The 15,606-nt window shown below is 37.0% G+C and overlaps 1 protein-coding gene across 3 annotated transcripts in view; it reads right to left on the bottom strand.

Annotated features, from left to right (window-relative positions):
* Nucleotides 1-15,606, bottom strand: part of enox1 (ecto-NOX disulfide-thiol exchanger 1) — a 47,709-nt gene that overhangs the window by 11,956 nt on the left and 20,147 nt on the right. For 2 of the 3 annotated variants that reach the window (XR_014532692.1, XM_083536519.1), the window contains exons 2-8: nucleotides 10,271-10,402; nucleotides 9,658-9,795; nucleotides 7,310-7,477; nucleotides 6,964-7,170; nucleotides 6,238-6,471; nucleotides 2,303-2,515; nucleotides 626-732 (exon numbers count right to left, since the gene is read on the bottom strand). Coding sequence is in view for 2 of the 3 variants with exons in the window: in XM_083536519.1 (XP_083392645.1) it covers nucleotides 626-732; nucleotides 2,303-2,515; nucleotides 6,238-6,471; nucleotides 6,964-7,170; nucleotides 7,310-7,477; nucleotides 9,658-9,795; nucleotides 10,271-10,280 (1,077 nt within the window). In the remaining variant the exon portion in view is untranslated. Of the gene's footprint in view, nucleotides 1-625; nucleotides 733-2,302; nucleotides 2,516-6,237; nucleotides 6,472-6,963; nucleotides 7,171-7,309; nucleotides 7,478-9,657; nucleotides 9,796-10,270; nucleotides 10,403-15,552; nucleotides 15,592-15,606 lie in introns of those variants that run through there. The other variant, XM_083536520.1, reaches the window with a different exon arrangement.

Consider the following 15,606-nt stretch of genomic DNA (forward strand, 5'->3'; position numbering starts at 1 on the left):
ACCTGGATCGTTTAATAACTAATTCTGGCATTCAATCACAAAAAAATAAATAGCAAAATATTTTCCTCAAGATTAGATATGCCAAATATGTTTTGTGTAAAACTAGTGCTAGTACTTAAATAAAGAGCCCTATAGCAGGCCACTTTCACTCTAAATCATGTAACCCATGGATCAGGTTTGCTTCTCCTAGTGCAAGTAAAGGGAAAATTTAATGCTCTATATCACAATTGTGTTTTCAAATTTGTGGTAACATTTTGGGTTGATTTCACTACAAATGGTGATATCAAGTCTCTCGATAATGATGTCCATACAGTATAGTGTACAATTTTAAAACTTTAATCTAAACCTAATGCAAATTTTATCCGTAATGAATTATTTATTCAAGCATATCATTAATGACTATCATTTTAACCCTAGAAGTATCAGTTGCCATGGTAACTTTAGAGCTACTTTACTTTCTAGTACACACAGACTGTGCTGCAGAATGAGAGACCAGAATCAGAAAAGCAGGATGGTTTATTTGTGAGACCACGAAAGCCATAAAGACCCACAAGTCACATTGGCAGCTAGAGTGCCAATGCAGCTTGTGGAGTCAGCATGACAAGAAGATAGGAGACATACCAACCTCACACTGCTTTCGCCAAATGTCTATGTTCTTGCGCTGTGCTTTTGAGAAATGGTCCCATGCCTTTTGCCGGGTGGCAGCGCTGAATACGCCCGTAATCTGCTCAACTTTGGTGGATAAGGAAGTCAGACAAGACAAGCCATTTATGTAGAGCCACTGCCAGCTAGAGCCACACACCAGAAACCTTCCCAGTGAGGTTCCTGATAGTGTCTGCTCTATTGTACTTACATCTTATGACCTGCTGATTCAAATCCTTAAGGACTGAGGAAGGCAACAGGATACAATGGTTGGAATATATTTGTGCTTCAAAAGTCTCATTGCTTTAATGAATTTGAGGGAAGCTGAGATGGAGCTTCAGTTAAAATTATAATATTATTGTATTCAAATTTCAATTTGCAATTCATAGGTTTCAAAATAAAAAAGTTCTACCTGTTGTAAAATGTTGCCTTTTGATCTGACTAAATGTACACATTTAGTTTTAGATATTTGTGTGATTTGTGTATTGTGTGATTAAACAGACCCATGCACCGGTTACTAACTTAGATCTTTGAGTATTGCTTTTTATGTGTTTTAGTGTTGATACAGGTACATTGGAGCTGCTGACAAGTCTTGCATGATTAATACAGGCAGATGAGTCCATAAACAGCATAATCACAAATTGTATTGTTTAAATGCTTATTTGTGTAAAATATTTATAGGTAGTCATTCTTGCTATATAGAGGGTGTTAAGAGCTACAAAGCTCTTTGATATCTGAATTATTTTGAATGACTGGGATGGAGCTGTTTCAGATTTGTCTTGTTGATGCAGATATTAAATAATGGTTAAGCCAGGCATGAGTTCTTAGTCACAATGTTCATAAGCACACTCCAGATTTGAGTTTTTGCTTTGTAAGCATCAAATTACCAAAAAAATATCTATATCTATAATATATTTTTAGACATACCAGCCAACCAGTCAAAAGGACAGGGGTATAAGATCAATCTGTAGTTTATAAGTGCATGTGCCTGTGTTAAACCCAATTAAACATTAAATTCCATCTGATACTACTACTATTACTACTACTACTACTACTACTACAACAGTACTACAGTAGACAATGCTTTATAATGACTTTTTTTTTTTAATCTATGATCAATTAGAAATTAAATTATAGACATAATTCAATAATTTTGCATTCCATCATGGCCAACCAAATAAAATAATAATAATCACATTTTTAGAATCTGATTTTGGCATACCTGTAAGTTAAGTTGAACAGCTCCATTCCTGTAATGAAGACAGGCTCCTCCCACTGAGACTGTACTTACCCTGGGCCATTCTGTGGGCTATGGCTAGTGTCCCCCTTGGGGGCTAGGTCTGATCTTATTATAATATTAATAAACTGTGTGAACATATATAAGGTTTTTCCTTATTTTTCTTCCTGACAGGCTGAAATAAATAAAGCTTAATAATTGGTATGCTATTACATTTTGGCATAGCTGCTAAATAAAGCCATTTACAATGGTACAATGGTTTATCTCCAAACTGAGTCAGAAAGCCCACTGGTCTGATTAAAAGACTGAGCCAGCTTTCGAATCACACATAATCTTGGACAGAACAAAGGATGAACTGTTGTCATGGTAACACTACATGAATGTCTCTAGGTAAGAAGTGTGTATAATGCCTGTGAGTCTTACATTGAGTGAGGATGGTGAGCAGTGAGTTCTTGAAGCGCTCTTTGGCTTGCTCCATCTCCTCTTCATGCTGGGCCTTCTCGTTCATCAAGCGCCGCACGTGGCTGTTGGCTGACTGGATCATAGAGTAGAACTGATTGGCAGTGCGCCGGTTCACCTCACCTCGTTCTATCCATGTGAACAGTACTGCTATGGCCTCACTGAACTTATTGTCATCTGTGGAAAAAGTGGGAGATTTTTTTTTAAAAGAATTCAGAGATTTCAAAATAGTAAATACAGATCTTTTAACATAAGGTTTATTACGTTAAATTTGATATATGAAAAAAAAGGGAAAAAAGGCTACCACACTTAACATGCTTCAATCTAGTGAATATTTAGTGTAACCCTAAAAATGCAATATAAAATATAAAGCTATCAAGCAACAAAAAGCAAAAAACATTTATCCATATCTTCTTCTTCAAATCTCTTCCCTCTCTCTCTAGTACATTAGTACTGAAGACATTCAAACTATTAAAGAACTTGTGCATTAACATATATTTTAAACAAAAAGATGTTAACCGAAATATGTTTTATATTTGTCCAGATTGTCCAAAGTGGCTACAGATTTAAATAAATGTTTCTTAAAGTTCAAGTGGCAGACATATTTTAGCATACACTGTTCAGCAGAGTCTGCGTGAGTCAGGATTTGACTTGAACATGGTTCAGTTGCGGCAAAGAAACCATTACGTCAGAAGAACAACAAACAGAAGAGCCTAGTTAGGGCTAAGTAACACAAGGAATAGACATTAGATCAGTGAAAAATGGTCCTTTGGTCTGAAGATTCCAAATTAGGGATTTCTTTGGTTTTGCTGTGTCTTTGTTAGACATAGGGAGAGTGAACAGACAGTCCCTGAATGTGTGGTTCCCACTGTGAAACATTGAGGAGGAAGTGCAACGGTGTGGGGGTGCTTTGCTGGTGACACTGTTACTTTAGTGACTCAAACTTGAGGGCACACTTTACCAGCATGGCTATCATAGCATTTTGCAGTGACATGCCAGCCCATCTGTTTTGGATTTAGTGGGACCATCATTTGTTTTCCAACAGGACAATGACCCAAAACACACCTCTAGGTTATGTGATGCATCAGATGAAATTGCCTCCACAATCACTCAATTTAAATCCATTTGAAATTGTTCGGTATAAGTTGGACTGGAGAGTGAAGAAAAAGCAGCTAACAAGTACTCAACACCTCTGAGTACTCCTTAGTATTGTTGGAAAACCATTCCAGGTAACTACTTAATGAGGTTTACTGTGAGAATGCAGAGTGTGCAAAAAAAATCATCAAAGCAAAATATGGCTTTCAGGATTCTGTTGTCAGAAGTTTGTAGACTGTTTAAAATATATTAAAGAAATTGCTAATGTAGAACAAATGGCATTTGTCAGTCAGGCCATTTATAACTGATCAAATCTTTACCATGTGTTTTTGACTATAATATTAAGCTTATGTGAGCGATGATTTACCTTATTATTCATCAGTAAAAAAAATGTGTGATAATTGCTTATATTCAAATAATAAAAAATTATTAATTATATATCATAGAGACTTTTTATTCCCGCAGCTATTCCATGTTCTGTAAAAATTTCAGTAGCCTATAGAGTTGTAAAGTAGATGCAGGCTAAGAGCAGACCATATAGATTGCACTCTCATTTATCATTCCAACTAGTTTAGAAAGCTGTATTCCCCTAGTCCCAGGACAGGCATGCCTCTCCAATGAAGTAAAAAGAATTCCCTCAGTAAAAAATTCAACTGCAAAGCCAGTCCCCAACAATCAAATAGACATGACAGGATTTGTAAAAGTATAAACCTCAATACTCTCCTTTCTAAATCCCCCATCATATATTTTTGCCTTGCTATAGCTGTATGGCTTCTATAATTAACTAGCAGTTAATCAGTCACCATAAATGGAATTAGTATTGTGTGATATATCATAGACTTATTTCTGTAAATAATTTCATTTAAATGTATTTATTATATTCACATACAATAAGAAAAACATAACCAGAAGCTTTTTATGAATACAAATACCAACAACAATTGCAAAGAAAAATGATATGCTTCTACCTGTACCAGACAAGGCATTAAAAGAGCAGCCTAAGAAAGACTTATCAGAAAGCTGAGACCCAAAAGCAGAGCTGAATAAAAGCCAAATCCAGTGGAAACACTGGCTTTACATTGTGACTGGCTTTTAATGCTGCCCTCTTACAGAAATGTGGCTTAACTCCACTGAAAAACACGTACAGCAAATCGAGGACTGGGAGAGTGTTTCTTGATGTTTTACAGATAATATTGCAGACAAAAAAACAAAAAAAAAAGGCCTTTTCACTATTACCATTTAAACAGGCATTATAATATTTATAGTCCAAAAATATTAGTGTATTACAAAACAAAAAAGCCTGCCCCAATTTCAGAAAAAAATACTCATTTAATAGTGTCTTTTCAGCACCAAGGAGAATACGGAGCTGTATCTAGCATACTTTGTGTGCCTTTTGGGGCTCATTTAACATACAACTGCACATGGTGCAAGAAAGCACCACACTGAGAGAATAGGAAATGCTCAACTGTGTGCCAAGATTGCTGATAAGGTGGGGGGTTTGCTGTCGAGTTACCATCATCTATATGAAAGCAGATGAGGAGATTTGAGAGGCTTGGAAAGGCACTTTACACCTGATGTCTGTTTTAATTTATCACAAATTCCAGAAAAAATCATATGCTGCATATGAAGGTGAAAACATTTGACCTAGAAAGATCTGGAGAAACAATCTGCAGCAGCCGATTCTTGTTTTTATTCTTGATGTTATTCTTTGAAAAAAAAGAAATAAATGAGAGGCCAAATTTTGAAGCTAAATACATTTTTAAAATGAAAAAGCCTGTTGAGAAACAATCTCATCAATATAAATTGTTTATGCAGCATATACAATGAAAAGCAAGGAGTTTAGAAATGGAGGTGTTTTAGATTTTTTTTGACTGCCTGAATCATTTACAGCCTTTTATATTTTTTTTGCACGTTTTCAGATTGTGAGGAAAAACACATGGGTGAAAAATCAGGTGGCTGGGAAATATTCCTGAAGTGTAAAAATCAATGCATTATTATTTATAGCAAGTTGTGTCTATTATATTATAAGTTTATCCTAGCAGAATATTTTGGGTTAAAACAATGGCTGCAGTACTAAATTTAAGGTCTTTACAAAAAATATTGTGCTGTAATATGAATGCCCTTTGTGTCAGATTAAACCTCAAAGAATTCATCTTTACTTATTACCATGCCTGACTTCTGTTTTGGATGGCGTCTGCTTTGGGCTAGATAGCTAGTACTCTGACTAAAGACTCAGGTAGACTTAGAGAAAGAATTCTTCAGTAGAAAAAAATAACAGAGAGGAAGGTTAACTGAGAAGAAGTTTGTGCTTTAGGCATGGTCTTTTACCCAAACTTCAGTTGCTGGATTTTTTTTTTTTATTTTTTTCTGCATAGAATTCACTGCCTTTACTGCAGTGTTTAGATTAGAGGCATGAGGTCTCCTAGTGAATATTTGCTAAGGACCACTATAGCAGCTTATTTAGGACAAAGACAAGCCCGTCCCTACACAACAAAAAACAGTTGGCCATGTTTTTGGGTTGCAGCTGTGGACAGTGGAGGAGCGTAGGCTGGGAAGAAGGCTAAGCAGCCAAACATTTCACTAATAACTTTACATCATCATCAAAGAACAGCCGAAATGAAAAAACATATGCAGCCAAGCAAGTCTTCAGACCACACTGAAGCTGGCAAAACACTGCTGAACAGCTGCTCAAGATATTTTTTCACCTTCACTGCTTTTTTCCCCCCGTTTCTCTAATGATGATGCATTTCCTGATGAAAAGCAGCCATGGACTCCATGAAAACCTTTTCAGCAGAAAAACACACCTTTCAGTTTTTCCCCGAGTAGGCCAGCCTCATGTTCTGAGTAGTGCATGATAGGAGGGGGAGAAGGAGGTCGCAAGTGGTCTTCATGGATTTTGCGCCGATGACGTTCTTCTCGTGCCAGTAACCTCTGTTTGCACTCCCACTCATATAAGTCATCCCTTGCCTGAGCAAAGTCCACATGGATACGGCCTGAATCCTTTTTATCTGTGCTGGAACCAATGCGCATCCGGTAGCCTAAGATATAAAATACAATTAAATACTATTAAAAATTATAGAAAGTACCAGTGTTTAAAAAAAAAATAATAATAATAAATTATATCATTAATAAAAATCTCTAAAGCAAAAAATGCTTGTGGCCATAGAATGTGCTGTTTAACACTTGACTCTATATTCTTTCATAAATATTTATTTGGCTTGAGTTCATGTGAGTGTGAAGGTATAGCATATTATTTGCAATTCAGTGTACTTTGTGTGTACTAAATAAGGATATAGCCATCTTAGAAGAGATCGCTCCCATCAGGACAAAAATTTTTTGTCACAGAATAAAATAGATCAGTCAGAAGAGCTTTGTATTGATTTGCGTTGACTCTTCCTTATAAAGTGAGAATGAAACCAATCCATGACAAAAAATGTCCCCACAGCATGTCTTTCTTCCTTTAATTTGTATATCAACATATACTCAAAGTCAGTCTATAAGTCAGGGAGATAAAAAAAACAAAAGCGCACCAGAAAGATAAATAGCTTTGTCCACCATGAACTCTTCAATAAAACGGATGTGGCAGAAGTTTTTCTTGCTCTTGCGGATAGCAACAATTTCACCACACTGGTCAAACACCTCTCGTATAATTTCTTCACTTGCATTCTCAGGGAGTCCGCCAACAAACACTGTTTTGCAGCCGGGAGGCCGCTCTCTAGTAGATGGAGGTGGAAGATCTGTAGGATCAAGATACAGAGCAAGTCACAACTGACTAATGATTGTATCAGACCCCAATTTTTTTTTCATCAACCCATCTTTTTTTCTGGGAAAGATTAGCTAATAGACTTATCTGCAGGATACACATGAAACTCTTACTGGGGTTCTGGGGAAAAAGTGTACAGCTCTTGCAGTGGATAATCTCTTTGATGACAGGTAGCTCAGGCTGCACAGGTGGGGGAGGCACCAGACTGATCCCTGCCATCATGGGGTTAATGGGTGCTATAATACCCAAGTTGGGATCAAAACCTTGGATACAGATGGACTCTGAAAGAAAATCCAATGAAATGAAAGGTTAGAAATGAATCCTTTAATTTTAAAGTAGAGAAGAATGTTCAAAAGAATCTAACAATAATGAAAAAGGTGATAAAAATCCTACTAGCGAAAAAGGACAACAGTGTCACCTAAAAGATAGGACATAGGGCTTAGGTTATGACATAAAATTGCAATACTTTCCTATTCTCTTCTGTAAATCTATGACTGTAATCATGTGAAATGTGTACTTCAGCAGATGCCTGCCAAACACATGAAAATATAAATTCTTCAACAAATTTTTACACAGAAATTTCTTCCTTCAAGGACTACAGGAGTTCTCGTTCTTTTGGCCTTAAGCTTCTCATTTGCTGACAGAGACTGAAGGAATGGGTTATATGCTAGTATAATTTTTTTTATCATTTCAGAGAACTTGATCCAGAGTTAAAGCTTCTTCACAGGAAACAACTGGCTCTGATTATCTCTAAAGGTGGAATCTTATCAATCAGAAGCCCTCAGAAATACCATTATTGGCAATTTGTGCACCAGGGGAATATTAGTTCCATGAGGAAATCTCTTTAATCATGTGACTTCTTCACCCATTAACATCGATTATTCCTCACAGTTTAACATACAGACAGTACATAATAATCCGGGAAGTCACTATCAGTGTCCGAATAGTGACACATAATCATATAACTTCCATCACCTCAGCCTAGAACAGCAATCTATCCAAACTGACTCTGTTAATATCCATAGAACATGTAGGTATAGTATGGAACTGCAAATATTTTGTGTCCAGACCAATGGACCATAAGAACTTCTTTGAAATGTGGATAGACACATTTTTTTTTTTTTATTCTCCCTGCGAATTTGTGTGACAAAGAAGTTTATATGATAATTGAACCTGCACTGCAAAATAATAATCTAGGTGATCAAGCATGTCCTTAACTTTATTTTTCAGTCAGCACATCTGTAAACATTAAAATCATCCTGCTGGCTACTGAACAGGCAGCCGCTCTTCTCTGTAAAGTCCTTTTATGTGTGTCACCCCAGAAACAATATGTCATAAATTGTTCCTTTGAGTTGCACATTGCTTACGACCTCCAGGCTCTAAAGGAATCCTGTGCAAACTGCTCGTAGCACTTCCCCCATGTTTTTTTATTAACTAGTCACTTCATGCTAGAAGCAAACCATAATAATTTTAATATCCAGTCTTAAATGATTAATAGCACCCAAATAACAAAACGTTCAAATATAATTCAAAATGTAAGCCTTTTTAAATTATACCATTTCCATAAATATGCATGATCTGTAGAATCTGCTCATGCATTTAAATCTCAGCTTAATTTGCCTCAATCTACCACGGCTCCTTGGGATGATATTAGCTCCAATATGTCGCTAACTCAGCACAGGCTCTATTTTGTATGAGATACTATTGTAAATGCAGTCACAGCATTAAACTGTATGGAAAGCTAATTATAGAGCCTCTCGATCATTCACTCACTCCGTTTTGCTATAGTCCTAAGCAACGCAGGCAACATTTCTTGTGGATTTATTGTCATCTCTAAAATTACTGGCATGTGGATAAAAATGTCTTTGTGGTTAAATAGCTTAGATTTATTTAATATTTTCAGGTTTGGGTTAAGCCAATTAACAAAGACCTTTTTCTTTTTTTTTTTTAAGGGTGTCAATATTTATGAAACTCATTACATATTTTACAGTTGCCAAAAGCTGTAGTGTTTGCATTAGTCGTATACTATTCCATAATTCATTATTCCTTTATTTCCATTGTATGTGCCACAGACAGGGTACCAACACCTTTCCAAATGATTCTAAGTAGAAGCTGGAACCAGGAATAGCTCATACAGGCCTCAGACAAAGAGGCAGTGTATGCCTCCAGAGCACTCGAGGGTACCAGCCTTTCCAGGGTTGCAACAAATGGGTCCTCAATGAGAAAATAAAGCTCAACAGACTGGAACACAGTTTAACATAAAATCCAGTGTCTAGCATTGCTGCTAAAGGTCACATACTTGGCTTGAGCAGATGGTGCTAGTGCGGTTTGCTGGGAGAAATATGAGAAATTTGTTATTGACTCAGGCTATTGCTCCTTTGTGGAAAAAAGTGTTGGGGAGAGTGGAAAAAAATGTAAGTAAGAGTTAGTTACATGCACAACCTAAGATGCACAGCTCTACCTGACACCAACTGCTGTCCGGTTATGCCCATAGGCACGATGCCTAAGTTATTCATGGCTGTGGCCCAAGCGCCAGGGTCCGCCACAGGCACACTGAGGTGGGCTTGCTCTGTACCCAAACCCCCAATGCCATCTGCGGCTGCAGAGAAAAAGCACAGAGGACACATTTGATTATTTAAGTAAATATTCAACAGCTCCTTATGCAATCCAATTTGACCAAAGACAAAGACAGCACAATCCCTATACAAACCCATCTGGTGGTTGCAGGCTGCTGATTCTTAATTGTATAGTTCCCTGCTTTTTACTTAATCACATTGTAGATGTACCTTTCACGACCTCTTGTATTTTAGATTTTTTTTAAATGTATACTACAGTGACAAATTAGAATTCTGTAATGTTCTGCATAAAAATATGCTTATTGAAATGCAGACTGAACAGTTCACAATGTTATCAATACCTACAATCCAATTAACATCAGGAGTCAAGAATATAGACACATGAATCCAAGACTAATAATAAGGCTTAAATAAAAACCTTGCTGTAACATTTGCAGAGTACTGAATTGTGTATAGAAGCAAAGCTCTGACAGAAAAGAAAATGAAAGGGTTATTTACCACTGGCCATGGCAGCTCTGCTGTATTGCTGTTTCTCTCTTCCAATGCTGTCCCCAATGCACTTGCTCCTCCAGGCCAGCTGCCCAGAGCAGAGTATAAAACTCAAGGGCTCATCACAGCATGCATGCAACCCTAAAACAGACAAATTCATTCATATCATGTGAACACAAACCCCAGACGTGTTTACAAAATAGGAATAAGAGCACATTATTATTGATTATTTGCATGGCAACAAATTGCGTTTTGTAAAAAAAAGTTGATTACAGCATTGGATAAGATTCATGTAATACATATATGGGACTGTCATTAATGTATATTTCACTTAAATGATTCCATGTTATTGGTATTATAATGTAACACATAAGGACAAGCCCTTATGTTGACATCAGACAGACAACTCAGACAGGAGTGAATGTTAATTTCCACTGATTCATCACTAACAGGTTAAAGAATCAGGAGCTGATGATCATCCGATTAATCTTTGTCTAGTGTATGTATCTCTCAATCAAGAGTCCTGTTGTAGATTTTTTTTTTTTTTTTTATAAATATAGAGAATATATTTATATTTTAATAATAAACTAGAATGTATTATTATTTGCTTCTAGGTCTTGTTGCTGCATGGTAAGCTGAATTTATTGGGATTCCATTTATAAGAATGCACAACAAATATTCCTCAAGGACATGTGTCTATCCAGAGCCAGTGCACCCTCCATAAATGACTTCCATTTGGCCCTAGGCCATCAATCTGACACATGTCATCCTGCAATCCATCAGATGTCCAGTGGGGTTATGTGTGTGTGTGTGTGTGTGTGTGTGTGTGTGTGTGTGTCTGTGCTTATATATATATATATATATATATATATATATATATATATATATATATATATATATATATATATATATATATATATATATATATATATATATATGGAACTGGCCAGACCATCCCCCCTTGTTGTCTTCTGATAGCAGCTGCAGTTTCCTCTTCCACCTTTCTCCAATATGCTCTAAGTGCATCCCAGCTCCATCTGCATGCATTATATCATCTAAGAAATCAATGTCCCCATGAAACAGCATTATGCTGCTTAATATGGGTGAGGGTGATGGATCCTGGTCACGGAGAAAGCACTATGCTCTTTTCCATCAGTGCTGAGAGAGCAGGGATGTCATCAGTATGCAAAACATGCTCCTCTATCCCACTTTCAAGCTCACTGCAGTAATGATCATTATTCAAATCTGACACGCCGAAATCAACTTAGGAGCGCAATACAATTTTCCTTTAATCAAGGCAATCATATCACTACTTTTATATTAAGGGTCCAGGCTTAATGAGGAAATGTTTATGCCAACTATATTTCGGTTGACGCAAGTTGGAGGTTTAACGCATATCCAAACTTGTATACGAAGGTTTTTATTAATCAGTGTACAGTAATGAAAATGCATAAGCTAATCACATATTCTCCATGTAGTCATTAACAAAAAATAATTAGCATGAGTAACTGACATAGCATTTTGTGCTGCTTATCATGCACCAAGAGCCCAAGACAACATCCTGCCACATGTCAACACCTCCTTCATTTACTCCTGCTGCCCTGCAAGGCATCTCTCACATGCCATGGACAAGTAACCCTCTCCAACCAATCTCTACTCACTTTCACATGCCATGAAATATTCACTCCACAACCTGTGTTGCCTTCATTATTCATGAACTCACTTGACACTTTGAATGATTTAAGTGGCATCCTGTTCACCTCATGAGGAAGAAGTGAAGAAAGAGATAGGGGAAGGAATCATAAATATGGCACACAAATGTAAGTTTCCAGCTTGATCCCAAATGCTTCTCAGGATGTTAGTTATAGATGAGAAGAATTAAGAAATAAATCAAAGTGAACTTTGAGAATAGAGTTTAATGTCTTACTGGCTTCTTTTCCAGAAAGTCTTCCTCCTCAGATGGAAAAGATTTAGCATACTGTCAACATCGGTGCTTGCTAAAATGTGTGACTTTAATGTTTTGATCCTTTTTTTTTTTTTTTTTTGGTTTGGAGAAATTATTTATTCTATACAGACATAGCCACTGATGACTTGTCCTCAAACCCGTACCTCAATTTCAATTCATTATGCTTTGCTGATATAAGTAATTGCTACTCTAATTACCCTGACAAATGATTGGGTTATAGAGGCTGGAACAGTGTTTCCCAAAGCAACATCGATTTCCAAAACACACAATGCTTTAAACATGTACAGTATGTATTAGTTAAACACGATCTTAGTCTAGAATATAATTTAAAATGTTTAAAAAAGCATGTTATTACCTCCTTTAAATATTTCAATACACAACAAAAAACAGCAAGCTATTAAAGAAAAATGATCATTATAGGGTGGGTGCCAGTGAAGGCAGTTATCAGCCCAAAGTTGACTATTGTCCTATAACAGCACCCTCTGAAGTAGTTATTTGTTTTACACCCCAGCAATTTGTCAACACTAATAGCACATTGTCTGGGTTTTTTTGTTATGTTTCATGATAAGTGGCCGCTGCAAACAAGCAAGTTCTCAAGTTTATCAATAACTTCTGACCAATCAGAATGGAGACTTCAATAGTGCTGTGGTATTAGAAAAAAAATCTATAATGCATCACAGCAGCTCAAATCAGATATTCATTTTGCATCTCGAAATAACAGTTGGCATAGTGAATTATCCAGTGTGAATGTGGATTACTTTTTAAATGACATAGCTTTTAGTTTCAAAGGTGGTTACTAGATGGAATAATCAGAAATCACATTATGGTAAGCGTACTGAACACTCTCATGTGTGTTTAAAATTGATAATTTATCAGTCTTAATATTTCTGGCATGCCCACAATGTGGTTGCTTTTCCCTGCTGTTTCATCACTGACCAAACATTTGTCTCCTATTTCAGGGCAGCATGGACTCTTTGGGTTGAACACAGCTTTGAAAAGACCAGCAGGCTAAGAGGAGCATCCCTTTCACTGGAAAAGGGGTCACGACCACAATATCACTCACTGCTGAGAGCAAATTGCACCTAATAATGCCTTTAGAAAGGCACCATTAAACTCATGTCTCCTCTTGAAGAGAAACCTCCTATGGTAGAGAATGAGGAGTGTTATGCCAAGAGTAATTTAAGTCCTGTTGCCATAAGTCATTATAAATGCACTGTGAGTATACTGCAAGAAAAACTCTAAGAGGGACTTTTAGGTTGGGTGTTTTCAAAAGTAGTTGTTAATAAGAGCCCAAAAAATGACATCTGGCCTTTTTATGTCTATTTTTATAGCCATGATTTACGATCCATGTCTCAAATATGCTTGGCTTACAGCTTCTCACTGATCATAAAAATCAGTATCCATGTTCATCCCCTTTGAGAATGCATTGCTGCATATATGGTGAAATAGAAGAAAGAGAGGCAACTCTCCTGCCTTTCTTCACGAAGATGTAAGTGTGGGATGACTACAAAACCAGCCAACCGGGGACAATGCCAACATCAATAAGCAGAGCATGCAGAATGAGCACCAGTGGTCGCATCCACCCTTGTAAAGGCACTATATTACAAAGCTGGTGTAATTGTGTCGGATCCTAATGCAAATATCTGAAAAGCATTTATTAGAGTGATGAGTTAGACACACATTTCTCTTTTGGTGCGTGTTTCTAAAGCAGCCTTCCCCTAAAATGTCTTTGATATGAAATGCACACTACCTAATCCTATTAGTGAGTTTAATAATCTGTGCAACCCTTTTGTATTACAATAATATTATTCCGGTTAGAGTACATACAGGGTTATTGTGGCAAGCTTCTCTCTGACTGTCATTTTTCTGATACATTTAGTGCTTTTTTTGACAACGGGATCAATCAGTAAAACAATGCCTGATGTGTCATGCAACATGCTCTTTAAAACACTCAATACAATTAATATTTGTATTTTTAGATCATTTGAACTCTAAGTTAATGTTGTTAACTGATATTTAAATGATCTTTTTAAACTCCATATATTTAAATTGTAATTTAAATGAAAGCAACAAAAACCTGACACTTTTACCTTTACAGAATTGTATAAACACCATTACCACTGCAAAACATCTATATAATGTTCTATATAATAGACATTTTTCCTAATTTGAACAAAGACATTATTCAGAGTGACAGTACTGCCTGAACAGAGCTCAAGGGCAAATTGTTCCAGTGACAGTTTTCTCTAAAAAATACACACACCATATATGAAGATATTTATTCTTCCAGGCACATAGACAATTATCATTTTAGTTACATGTAAATAAGCACTGAGTCCTGCTACAGAGATCAATAATCAAACTGTGTGTGTGTGTGTGTGTGTGTGTGTGTGTGTGTGTGTGTGTGTGTGTGTGTGTGTGTGTGTGTGTGTGTGTGTGTGTGTGTGAGAGAGAAAGAGAGAGAGAGTACACATGTCTGTGTGTGCATGTGTCAGTGAAGCATGACTGGCAGATGCTATAGCAACAGGAGCCAAGTGCTGCCAGTTATTGCTGATCTGTCCTTTCTGGCCACTGGGTTCACTGCCCTGTGCTCTTAAAGCATTGGCATGCATCATGCACCCTGTCCATGCCTTTCATCTGCCCTGTGTGTGATTCTGACCTGCTCCCCTAAAGCCATGAACATGAAAGTGGAAAGACAGAATGGGCATACATTTCTTTCACTGCTCTCTCTTTGTTCATCATGTTGATGCGCAGTTAATCACAGCTGATTTTTCAGTTCTTGTTTGTTGATGTGTACACTGTCTTGCCACTTCTCCCAGTGCTAATTTCTTCAATTGGGCTGTTAAACATTTGTGATACTGGACTGCGAGCATGCATGGCTTTGTCATAAAGCTTCCACATGAGAAATAGGACGATTGGCCTGACTCCTACATGATACAAAGCTAATTATCATACAGTATAGATCCTGGCATGAACAATAAAATAGCCCATTGATTAGCCAATCTGCTGCAGTCAGAACGACATTTTCCTCAGCTGTCAATAAAAAACAGTTGTAAGCGATTTGGTTTGTAGACACCAGCACAAAACAGCATGCAACAGAAGGCAACTCTTCACTTCTCCCCCCCTCTCCCCCAAGGCTTCATCCATCAGTATCCACTCACTTCACTCCTCCTGCAGGCATTCCGTCTGCCTCATAGCCTTCATAACTCACTTGCCCTCCGGCTCTCTCCATGGGACAGACACTCAGCGATCGCATAACTAGAGCACCATGTAACACCAATCTTGTCTTTTAGTGACATAAATACAATACATACAATAAACTCACTGAGAAATTTTAACTGTTAGGACTGCCATCCTTTTTCTGTTCATCTAAAAAAAA

Source organism: Silurus aristotelis (genome assembly GCF_946808225.1).
Source record: "Silurus aristotelis genome assembly, chromosome: 3".
NCBI classification, from domain to species: Eukaryota; Metazoa; Chordata; class Actinopteri; order Siluriformes; family Siluridae; genus Silurus; species Silurus aristotelis.